We start from the raw sequence: 12,423 nt of genomic DNA, 5'->3' as shown, positions 1-12,423 counted from the left end.
TATACTCAGGTTAACCCACAGGGCCCTGGGCAGGCTGGGACCAACCGCAGGGGCTTCTCCCCACTCCCACAATCACCACAACAGCAGGAGCCATGGGGAAAGATAGCTACACAGCAGCCTGCTACCTGCTCCACTTCACCACCATCTCCCAAGACAGCCCATGCTGGGGTAAGAGCACTCTGCTTTCCACCCCGATGCAGAGTGACTAGGCTGACCTGGGAGATGGCGGTGGAGCAGAGCAGAGGCTGCTCTGGCTGTGAGTTTGAGACCCCTGTTGTACAGGGTTATTTTATTGACAAAAATAAGTTTTTATTATTGTCTCTGCAGAACTAAATCAGCTAGAAAAGGGTGAGCTGGATTTCAGTAACAAAATGGGCATCCACATTCCAACTGTAGAATCCTTATTGTTGCTGACAGTGTACAAAGCATTTTCTCTGCTGGATTCAAACGTTATACTCTATTGACAGATCTGGCCCAGAAGGAGCCCAATGTGGCTTTTTGGATGTTTCAGCGTCTCCACACTGTCATTTAGGGGAGGGGATATTTTTACTTGTAGCCTGAACAATTTGACACAGATGTAACTGAGAAAGAGAGAACAAATATAGAACTTAGCCGTGTCAGAGAACCATAGGAGTTGGCGATACTACTTTATCTAGTTCATCTTGCCAAGGCAGAGTTATTCTGTAAAATACATTTATTAGTATAGTTTTCCATCTAGTTTTAATGTGCTCAACATTCGAACTCTCACAGTTTCCATGTGGTTGCTTATCTCAGTTTGATCCAGTTCTATATTGTCATGGCAGAATAACTATTGTGAGATTAAATGGTTCCTGAAATGATTCCCTCCTGTTCTTTCTACAGCTTTTAGTCAGTCTTCTTTCAGTTTCTTTCTCTGTCCCATTCAGAGTCTCCAGCTGCCATATCTCTTCTGATGATTATTTCCTTTCTTTTCTGTCTTGTTTTGTTTCTTCTGGGGCAGATTCTTGTACTCTTATTTGTGGTGAGTAGTGCCTTACTCTCACACAGTCTGATTTCAGTGGGACTACTTAAGGAGGAAGGTATGACTCAATATTCAGAAAGAATCCTGCCTTCATGTCTTTCTTTCATAAATAGGAGCATAGCATAAGGCTAGCCCTAGTGTTTTGGGGAAGGTTGGTGAGATGACACTGGGCTCCCCAATGAATGTAAGATTCATTTTTAATAATATATGTAAGTCAGAGCCTTATATCAGCCACTGTCTTTCTCTGGTGTACAAGGAGTGAGGCCTCGCTACATGTGCTGGGGTCTGTGCATAGTTGACCATGTTAGTAAATGTTTTCAGCAGTTCCCTAAATTAATCTCTGGGGCTGGGGAGGGACCCAGCTGCAAGCAAGTTTTGAATTTATTGAAATCAACTTTAGGATATTTTTAAGGGCTAAATTCAGCCCAGGTTTATGCTGGCACCAACAATCCTTCTATCGATGCAGAGGCAACATTTGTAGCTGTAGGCATCCAGCCAGTGACTGGGAATGCTAGTGCTGCAATCCCACTGTCATTCATGACGGCTCTGGCATTCCTCACCCCCAACAGCAGCAGCAAGTCAATTAGGAGTCCTACAGCCTGGTCTCCTGGCAGAGAGTCATCCCCAAGGCTCCACCGGCATTTACTCGGATGAAATTGTTACTAGATTATTCCTCCCTACCCTTCCACAAAAGAGCCAATCTGTTCTAGCATACTCTGTCTTGAGGCTCATTAACCTGAACTGTTCCAGCCAGCAATAACCTTTTTTATGAGGCAGAGATATTTCCACGAGACTGGAGGCTGCTGTGAGACTTGAAGTCAAATAGCTTTTGACTTGAATTTACAACTCAAAACAACCATAACCAATCAGTGGTTCTGTTTATCTTCTTAATTCAGACATCAGGGGCTGCGGGAGGAGAGGAAAGACAAAATAATCCAAACTAAGCTGAAAGTGATGAGAGGAAGCCTGCTGAAAGGGGGGGGGGGGGGACAAAAGGGACAGTTGCTCATTCAAAAGGGCCCGAGGCTCTCGGCCACTGCCTCTGCTACTATGGCAGTGAGTAGAGTCCTGGGCCCTTTAAATCACCACGTGGTACACTCCAGGCAGCACTAAAGGTCGGGGGGGGGAGGGGAGGAGGGAGAGGGAAGGTGTGGCACACTCCAGGTGGTGGTGCCTTGAGTTGGCTGCCCCAACCCCTTCTAGAGTCCCATCTGGGAGCCTGGAGCTGGGACCCACATTCCTTTCCCAGAGGCCCGGTAGGGCTGTTGGCCTCCCTGGATCAGTGTTTTCCATTAAGTCACAGATTCTCCAGAGAGCTATCCTTGAGAGAAGTGGGTGGTGTTGTTTTCATTGTACACTCAAGGTTTGCTCTTTCTGACCCCTCCTCAGATGGGAAATCGGGAAATGGAGCTCCTGTAGTCTCACCTGTGGAGTTGGACTGCAGACTCGAGATGTCTTCTGCTCTCACCTCCTCTCAAGAGAGACAAATGAGACGATTATTTCAGCAGATGAGCTGTGTCATAAACCCAAGCCTTCCCTAGTGCAAGCCTGCAATCGTTTTGACTGCCCACCATCCTGGTACTCTACTGAATGGCAACAGGTGAGAGTATGCACCTAATCCATTTTATCCCATTTAATGCTCATAAAATAGACTGGCCTAGTTTAGTCAGTGACACACTGTAATTGGTTTTAACTAAAGTGATTTTTATTAATTTTAATTAAGATTTTCAAGAATAAATTATTAACTGTTACTATATGACTGAATCAACTTCAGATCCAAAAGGATCATAAATCAGAGTTATGAGTAATAATAAAAGACGCTACCATAACTTAGCTGTCATGCAAAGGCCCGTAGGGATCTGGAGCTATAAAGAAACAGGATTGATACATGATGAGGGGGAGGAGAAAATGGATTAGAACAAGTTGGTGGGCACTCCTTGAAAAGTAAAGAAATATTTTAGTTGTGGAAGGATTTTTCCACTAACTAGTAAGGGTTGGATTTTCAAAGGCACAAATGACAGTTGAGACATTTCAGTCATAGTGACTTTCAGTGGGAGTTGGGTGCCTAGTTGCCATCTGTCTAAAAATCTCTTTCTAAATTGTGTTTTACTTTGGGTCAATACAGTCACTCTGTGCTTTTGGAAGCCAATTGGAAGATTTATTTTAGATCACAACTTAAAATGAGCTGGTTGCCATCTAGATGCAAAAGAAGCGTCGTGACGCAACTGAGAGTGATTGAGTTAGATGTAATCCTGCACAGCGAGAGGTCTTATGGGTCAGGACTAACAGTGAAAATCATTACCCAACAGAGAGGCCAGAAAAAGGACCACTGCACCACTTATCTCTCATTTAAACCTTCAGAATATGTAAGTGCTGCTGGCCCTCTGTACATGGGTTAATTTCACCCAATAGGAAATGAGTGGAAGTTTTGCCGAGTACTTTCCCCATGCTATATCTAGCTCCACATGGAATGTATGCCACCTATTTTAAAGCCATTTGAGCTAGATGGCATGTTAATATGTTCACCTAGAGGTGCTATTAGCTTGTACAGTAGTAATTCATGAGTGAACTCAGGGTTTAAGCAGCCATCTTTACAACAAATCTCTATTCAGTGTGTTGTTTTGCCAAAATTTTACAGCATTAGTCCTTCATTTCCCTGTAAAAAGACTCCATGCTATCTATACATTTAAAATATTAAAGAATATTATACACATGTATTTTAAAATGTGTCTTTCCCAAACCCTTCTGTGACAGGGTGGACTGGACCCTGAGACCCTCTGCTGGAGGCCTTGTGGTCTGTGACACCCTGCTCTAGAAAAGGATGGTAGAGAGGAGTCCTATAATCAACCTGTTGTGTCACAGGGGCTGTAATATCTTCCAGTGATGAAATAGCAAAGACTTGGCAGTTTTCATGGAAATAAATTGGGCTGTTTTCCCTGACTGGGAATTAAACCCAGGCCACAGCAGTGAGAGTGCTGAATCCTAGCCACTAGACCACCAGGGAGACATAGTAAGGCCTCCTTCCTGCCTAGAGAACTATGTGGGAAGCAGCCAATCAGGAGCCAACAGGTCGGTATAAGAAGTTGCAGGCCAGAGCAAGAGGAAAGCAGATGGTGTTCTAAATTGGCTGCTGGGACATGGCCCCAAAGTAAGGATGAAGAATGTGCGGGATTCATGGGGATGTGCCCCAGGGAATTATAGCAGCAGTGCAATTATTTAAAGGGACATTGCAGACAGCTTCTATCTACATGTCCCTGGGCTGAGCCTTGGTTCTTCCACACACCCTTTAGCCACTGGAAGGGAAGAGGCCTGGATTCTGAGGGTATGTCTAGACTACGTGCCTCTGCCAACAGAGGCATGTAAATTAGACATACCGACATAGTCAATGAAGCGGGGATTTAAATATCCCCCGCTTCATTAAAATAAAAATGGCCACTGCACCGTGCTGGCTCAGCTGATTGTTGGCACAGCGCAGCAGTCAAGACACGGATCAGTCGACAGCGAATGCCTTTGTTGACCACTCCTGTAAAACTCATTTCATGAGGCATAAAGGAGCGGTCGACAAAGGCTTCCTCTGTCGACCGATCCGCATCTTGACTGCTGCGCTGTGCCGACAATCAGCTGAGCCGGCACAGCGCAGTGGCCATTTTTATTTTAATGAAGCGGGGGATATTTAAATCCCCGCTTCATTGACCATGTCGGGTAGTCTAATTTACATGCCTCTGTCAGCAGAGGCATGTAGTCTAGACATACCCTGAGGCAGCACAGGTGGGCAACTGAACTTTAGTGGCCCAGCTGGAGAGTTGTGATCAGAAAGGCCCTAAGAGGGCAAAGACATTGCCTCCAGGAAGGAGCCCTGGACCACCGCTCTATTCTGGAGCAGGGACAAAGACATTAGAGGGCATTGAGAGAAGCCCCCATTGGACTTGTACCTTGAGAGGGGTTTGCTTTATTTCACATACAGACTCTGTGTGACCCGACCAGAGGTCTCAACCTCCACAGAGAGAGAGCGTTCAGGCTCGCACACTCAGTGACCCTGTTAAACACACTGAACCTATAAATTACATGCAAAATTCTACATTAAGAAACATTAGGATGGCAAAGTCCAAGTGCTCAAAATGTTAAGAAATGCCAGATTTAAGATTGCTTGTGCCTATGCAAAAGCATATAAGAAGCACTTTCAGAGTTCCAACTGCTCTAATGTAGTTGAGAACTGTCAGAATATCAGGATGCTGGAGTCCCATCTACATTAGGAAATTGAGCTTGGCAGGGAGGCTGGTTTTTGGAAGCAGGTTTGACAGGCCCTGTCTGCACTCTCGGGTCTTTTTATCAGAGTAAGGGTTTCCTTGGGAGTGCCCAGCAGCAAGTTCTCTTTCTCCTCACTGTTGTAGAGTGTACATTGCACTAGCTGGCTTCTGGTACAGGGCACACAGTGATAGAAAGGACACCCAGAGTTGGATGGTAATGGCTTCAGATGTAAGACTCAACTTCTTCTCTGGGGAAGACACAACTGGCTAGGGCAGCCTCACAATACAGGCTGTTTCAACTTAACCCCCAGGGAGCCTCCACTAACAGGACTCCTGTAAAGTTCTGACCATAGTTTAAAGCTGCAGAACTTCCCATGAGGAGTTGAAACACAGTCTGCCCTGCTTCAGGGTGAATCCCTCTCCCAGCAGGCAGGGGGAGAATTCATTTCCAGCAGAAGCTGATATCAAACCTACTGTCCCCACAGCAAGATATGCTGCCATTTTCCTATAGGCGTTTTATCTGAAGTAGTATTTCCTGTGCAAAGCCAATAAATCATTTAGCGCTTGTCTATGGGTGGAATTCACAACTAGTTAGGAAGCAAGCACAAGGGCCAGTGTGGTACCTTAAGGGCTGAAGTGGGACCTTATGGCTTGTCTAAATGTATGTACTTATCCTGTGGCAGTCTGGGTTGTGAATCTACCCTGCACTAGCCTGCCAAAATCTAGCTGCCCATAGGGACCTTGCTCATGCATGTTAGCAGTTCAAAATCCTCTTTGGAACAGGACTAAACCATTTCATATTAACAGACTGTTAACTTGCGTCAACAGAATTCACTACAGCATGGCAAGCTAGTGCAAGGAAGATTCACACCCCAACTTGCCACAGGCTAAATGTACATGTAGACAAACCCTCAGGTCCCACTGCCCTTGAGCTCACCTCCGGACCAGTTGTGAGTTTTGTCCATGTAATGTCTATGGTTCTGCTTTTCATAGCTCTCTCTCCTAGTCATTTTTAAACAATGACAAAAGTTTTAATTCACAAAGGTTCAGGAATGATATTTTAATCTCTTAAAAAAAAAACAAGGAGTCTGGTGGCACTTTAAAGAGTAACAAATTTATTAGGGTATGCAAGCTACATCTCACTTCCTCAGATGCTGAAGAGAAGACAGACAGAAAGAAAGACAGAAAAAAAAGGAGAGGGAAAAGGAATATAGAGATGGGAGTGTGACAACAGTGCTAGTTAAATCAGAATAGATGTGGCTAATCTCCAACAGTGATGAGAAGGTGAGACTACCTGAATAGAAAATTACTTATTGCAATGGGAGAACCACTCCATGTGTTTATTTAGACCTTGGTTGAGGGTGTCAAGTTTGCATATGAATATAATATATATAATTTGTTATTCTCTAAGGTGCTATAGGACTACTTGTTTTTTTTCCATGTTAGCAGTGTCTCTCTATAGTCTGTTTTTGAAGTTTTTCTGTCTGAGAATGGCAACTTGCAAGTCCGAAACCATGTACCAGGGCAGGTTAAAGTGCTCCCCCACTGGCTTTTGGATGTTGCCATTCTTAATATCTGATTTGTGTGCATTTATTTTTTTGTGTAGAGGCATTTATTTTTTTGTCTTCTTCTCCGAGGCTCTTTATATTTGTTAAAGAAAGATAATCCAAATTAGATACATTTAAAAGCCCCAGTGTTCTTGGCAAATAAAGTCCTGATAATCATCTGAATAGGTAACATTCCAAATGTTTAAAAATGCATCCTTATAAAATCAAGATTGTATTTATTTTTAAAATGCTGTGTCCCTAGAACTTAGCCATTAGGATGTTTATCTTGTTTTCAGTAGTGTGTTTCTGAAGTGGATACAATTATTCGTTTTTTTACAAGCCCTAGTAAATATCTGCTCTGCAGAAACCAAGTGGGAGATGTCACATTAAAAACTACTGTAGTTTTATTACTGAATAAAGGCCAAAGTCTCAGGCCTGTATCTATTTGTGTGTCCTCAGTGCTGTCCTGTCACTACGAGTATTCTGGAACAATTGCCTAACACAGATCGGCACTGGAAAACTACTGCCCTTGTCAGACATTTCTAAGCTATTTTTCTCTTTATTTTAAAATGTCTTTTTAAATTTAAGCAGTAACAGGCCTTAGAAGCCAGCTGAATCCTGCAGAGCTGCTGGCAAGAAGATGCCTACTCTAAGCTCCCATTGCAGCTGTTCTGCCTTGCTATGGAACGAAGGATGTAATCGTGTAGTCCAGCATTTCCCAAACTGTGGTCCGCGGCCCAGTACTAGTCCTTAGGAAAAAAATATCGGGCCTCAGAAAATGTTTTGCGAGAGCCCACCTCGCTGCCCGCAACCCTCAAAATGAATGCCACGCTGAACTCCCAGTATCAATGGAGGAAGTGCGGGCTTCCTGCTGGGTCAGGGGGCAGTTCTGCAGCTGCGCTACCTCCGTTGAGCTGCTCTCGCTTCTACTCCCATAGCCGGCATGGTACCTAAAACGCCGGTCCATTGCGCACTGGGGATTTTGTTCCCCTGCTGCCTTCCTGCGCGCAGGGGAGAGGATGGGGATCTGGGACTGCGCTAGCTTGGACGGCGCATGCTGCCGTGGGGAGCAGAGGAGCAAGGCACACGCTGCCCGAGTGGTTGGGGCAGGCGTGGTCCAGGACTCTCCCTCTCTCCTCCCCCTGAGCAGGAAGGGAGCAGGGGAATAAAGTCCCCAGTGCACCAGCTCCAGCTGCTCGGACGGCACGTGCTGCCATGGGGAGCAGAGGAGCAAGGCGTGCACTGCACAAGCGGTTGGGGCTGGCGTGGTCCAGGACTCCCCCTCCCCGTGCACAGGAAGGCATCAGGCGTTCAACGGACCAGCGTGTAAGGTACCGCGTCAGTGGTTGGAGGATGGGGGCAGCCTGCGTATTTCCTGGCCTTGGCAGCTACAGAATCCCAAGGTATCAGTCCCTATCCTCTCCCCCCACCCCAACCCCCACAAATACCCTGCCCCAGCACCTGCAAGCACCCTGTCCCCTGCCCAGCACTCATTGGCACCATTCCCCAGAACTCTGTCCCAGCACCCACAGGTACAGTTGGGGCCACATTAGTGAGGTTTGAGGAGTTTGGAGTTGTTGTGTTTTTGTTTCTTACTTGTGTGGTCCCGACTGACTTTTCTGTGGGCTAAAGTTGGCACTGGGGGCTTTGGAAGGACCAGAAACAATTTATTTGCATATTCATCATTTGATTAATGAATATGCAAATAAATGTTACTGGTCCACCAAAAGCTCGTGAATGGATTTACTGGTCCCCCATATCAAAAAGTTTAGGAACCCCTGGTGTAGTCGATTAACTGATTGACCGATAAGCAAAAGCTTATTGGTTAATGCTATAGACTACATGCATTTCCCTCTCCTCCCCCTGCCCCGCCAGTCCATTTTTTAGCAGGCTGGCCAGCAGCCCGGCTCAGTCCTGGCTCTGCCAAGTCCAGGACCTACCCCCTCTGTGACAATGCATTTAAAGTTTATTAGGAGCCAGGTGGGCAGGCAGCCTGGCCCATGCCTGGTCTAGGAGGTCAGCCCCTCATCCCCACAGATAGGGGCTGCTGCCACTCTGCACTGCCGCCTTTGTATCAGAGGCACCGGCAAAGGGTGACAGGCAGCTGGTCCACAAGGGGAGCTGGTTTTTAAACTGGCTTCCCTCATGGACCAACTCCCGCCTAGCACCTCGTGTTGCTGCCTCTGATACAGAGGCAGTAGTGTAGAGTACCAGAGGGATTCTCAGGAGTGGGACTGGAGCACACTGGCTGCTGGCCCCATTCCCCAGGGACTATAGAATACTTGAGTAACCAATAAAAATTCATGAGGTTAATCGACTATTCAATTAACCAATATTTAACATCTCTATATGGAACCATAGAAGCAAGTTGTTTTAGACAGTAAAAACCATACTTTAAGGCTGGCCCTATGTAGGGGCAGTGCAGATCTTCATGGCTGCAGGAGGAATCTGTGGTGCATGATTGTCCTTAGAAGGTGCAGGCTCTTCTCGAATGCTCCAAGAAGTAAGAAGTGCATACACTACACCAACCCTCTGAACTTTCAGCCAGCTCTATGAACTGACAAAAATGGGGCACAGAACTATTGCCCCGCCTTCTATATACCTCTCTCTTCTCCAGTGTTTGAGCAACACCCCCTGGAGAAGCAGAGTGGCTCCTCAGTGATTACCCATTGTGCCTACTTAGGGGAATGGTCCTAGCCCCTATGTTTTTCTCCTCTTGCCACACTCACAAAGTCTCTGCTGGCATCATGTTGATTGAGGGCTTCAGAGCAGTGGAAAGAATTAACCAACATCAGGGAAACACAACGGGCAAACCATGAGGGTTAGAAACTTCCATTTTTAAAAAGTCTGAAGAAATAACATGATTCTGAGAGCTAATAGTACCCATGTTTTCGATCAGCCCTGCACTAGATTGTCATCAGGACACAGAGAGAATCTGATGCAGTCTTTATCCAGTGTTTTGCTGATTTAGAGCAGCTGATTAATTTTCACAGAACAAGATTACCTGATTGGCTGGAGAAAAAGAAATTGGTAGAAAAATTCTGTTTTTTCCCACTACTCTCAATAAATTCATGGTGTTTGGAACGAGGGGCAATTCCTCGACATTAAACTGTTAATTCTTTGGAGCAAGGAGCTTTTGTATAGCACATAACACAATGAGGTGCTTGTCTGTGATTAGAGTACCTGCATTTCTGCTACTTCTGACAATAACAGTAATACATTTTACTTGTTCTCTGCATTTAAAAATGAGGCTTCTCAATGTTTCATCTGCTGAAACTCAATTAGTATTTTATTTGTTTTAACTTTTCTTGATGCTTCTGTGCTTTCCAACAGTTTTGGGCAAAGCTGTTTCCATTCCTCAGAACAAAACAAAATTAAATGGGTGTCTTTTTACACGATTCTAATGTTTGCCCTTCGCACTTTGTCTTTCAAGACAAATTGCATTCTAGTAACATGAGACCCGCACATAAGCATGTCTGTGTGTAAGAAAGAGACCCATGAAGTCTACAATATTTTATAGAACATTCATTTTTTTAACTACTTAAATATGTTTAACATTTTTCCATTTCATGCTCTACTTTTCCAGCCCGATTCCCCTGTTGCAGATTATAAGCAACTCTCATTGATTTTAGAAAATCAGTTCATATTTTCGGTTCTTCTCTGATAGGATGAGACAGACCTGGAACTGTATTGGATCATACAGGAGAAAAAGAGCTTATTTCTAGCCAAATTACAAAGGCATTGAGCAGTACGGATGAGCTGCCATGTTTATAGAAGAGAGACAAGGAAAATTTTTAAATATTGCTTGTTTTAAATTTCTTATCCTGCTTGGGTGGAAATGGATATGGAGAAGGTTATTTATATTAAGGAGAGAGGATAGCTGGAGTCCCTAGAAATTAATCTCTCGGATTTACACTGAGTCAAATAAACCTTCCTCCTTCCCTTTTGGAAATAGCACACACTGCTGTCTCTTGACAGTCATAAATATAAAGGGCTAGTTGGTTGCATAATGCCTTATTATATTAACTTTATAAACCATTTGTTTAGCGTAGCTGCAGATCACAGGCTACGTGCAAGTTTCCCACAAATTAAAAACCTGAGAAATCCCGCAATGCTGGATTTATTTCAAATTCAAGACTTCAAAGTGGGGAGCTAAGTTTGGGTCTGTTGACTAATGAAAGGTTTCAGACTGAGCTGAAAGACCAATAGGCAGTTTCCATTGTGCTCTTGGTTTCTTTGCTCTTTACTTGAAAATGGTCACAAGTCATAGGGTAAGGTCAGAATAGATAACTCCCACTCCTATAGACTCTCTCAATTTCCCCCAGTGTTCACAGACCTGTGGAGCAGGGACTCAGAAGCGAGATGTGCTCTGTAAGCAGCGCATGGCAGATGGAAGTTTTTTGGAGCTTCCGGAGACCTTCTGCTCCACTCCAAGGCCCGTTGACCAACAAACCTGCAAAAATGAAGACTGTCCCAGTGAATGGCTTCTTTCTGACTGGACACAGGTATGTTGTGTCTGTATAAGCAAGATGTTCAATACTCATTGGCCAGAGGGTAGGGTTGCCAATTTTGGTTGGACATATTCCTGGAAGGTACTTTATATGACATAATCTTTAATGAAAGATTAATCTTTAATTCCTTGAATGGTTGGAAATCCTATCAGATGGGGCATCTCCTAGTGTCTTCTTTTTGAGTAGTGTCTGGTAAAAGTTCTTGAGGCTAGGGATGTAAAATCCCATATAAATTGTTAACAAGTTAAACTATAGGTTTAACTGGTTAACTACCCGCCGCAGTTCTGGCAGAAGAGGTGTATAGAACTCAGGGCTGGCATGTGAGACTTTACTCATTTAATAGCCCAGATTGGTGCTTCTATCAAGAATTGGAAGAAATTCCATTCACTTCTCCACGTAAAGGGAAAATGCCGAGGTGTATGCTTCTGGCATCAGCCTGCATCCACAGAGGGGATCTTGACCAAGGGAGGACATTTTGGGGGAGAACAACCAACTCTTTTGCAGCCATCAATAGACATGAAGACAGTAGCCTAGGAAAGGTCAGAGACTTACTGTTTTGAATTCTTGCTTACCCCAGAAGATCATGATTTGGCTGTGGAGGACTACTCCGCATTAGTGGAGCCACCACGTAATAACCCCACCACAGGAATATACAGTCTGAACATACAATTTCCATTATGTAAATGGTTTCTCTAGCAATGAGCATTTGCCTTTTTCATTTCTTGTCTCAAGTAGGGATGTGACGGTTTAACTGGTTAACAGGTAAGCATTGCCTTACCAGCATACTTACTGAGATAACTGGTTAATCAGTCCTCAGTTGGCCAGAGCAGCCCCTACTTGTGGCACTCTGCAGGTATGGGGGGTCTACTACAGCATAGCTGGGCCCTCCGCACATTGTTACAGTAGTTAAGATTGCCCAACAATTCCCAGTATATCACCCAGTTTTTCAAATGCTCGTTATAACCAATATAGGATACCCCTCCAAAACCTAGAGTTAATCGCAAGAGTGCTGAATCTCTATATTCCTCTGCTTTCAGCAAATAGCTAGAAAACCCACTGGTAAGTATATGTTTAGATTTGCACTAGCGGAAGGATCAGACAGAGGATGACAACCTACT

The 12,423-nt window shown here is 44.6% G+C and overlaps 1 protein-coding gene and 1 non-coding gene across 11 annotated transcripts in view; one reads left to right on the top strand and one right to left on the bottom strand.

Moving 5' to 3' along the window:
* ADAMTSL1 (ADAMTS like 1) overlaps positions 1-12,423 on the top strand; it is a 707,788-nt gene that overhangs the window by 611,829 nt on the left and 83,536 nt on the right. For all 10 annotated transcript variants that reach the window (XR_012904618.1, XM_075931513.1, XM_075931510.1 and 7 more), the window contains 2 exons: positions 2,390-2,600; positions 11,120-11,299. Coding sequence is in view for 9 of the 10 variants with exons in the window: in XM_075931513.1 (XP_075787628.1) it covers positions 2,390-2,600; positions 11,120-11,299 (391 nt within the window). In the remaining variant the exon portion in view is untranslated. The remainder of the gene's footprint in view (positions 1-2,389; positions 2,601-11,119; positions 11,300-12,423) is intronic.
* TRNAE-CUC (transfer RNA glutamic acid (anticodon CUC)) lies at positions 3,933-4,004 on the bottom strand. Its single transcript has one exon. It is a non-coding gene; the product is annotated as a tRNA-Glu (tRNA).

This window comes from Pelodiscus sinensis, chromosome 6 (assembly GCF_049634645.1).
Source record: "Pelodiscus sinensis isolate JC-2024 chromosome 6, ASM4963464v1, whole genome shotgun sequence".
In the NCBI taxonomy this organism is placed as follows: Eukaryota; Metazoa; Chordata; order Testudines; family Trionychidae; genus Pelodiscus; species Pelodiscus sinensis.
The sequence above is the reverse complement of the archived record's forward strand: the minus strand, read 5'-3'. Positions and strand labels throughout refer to the sequence as shown.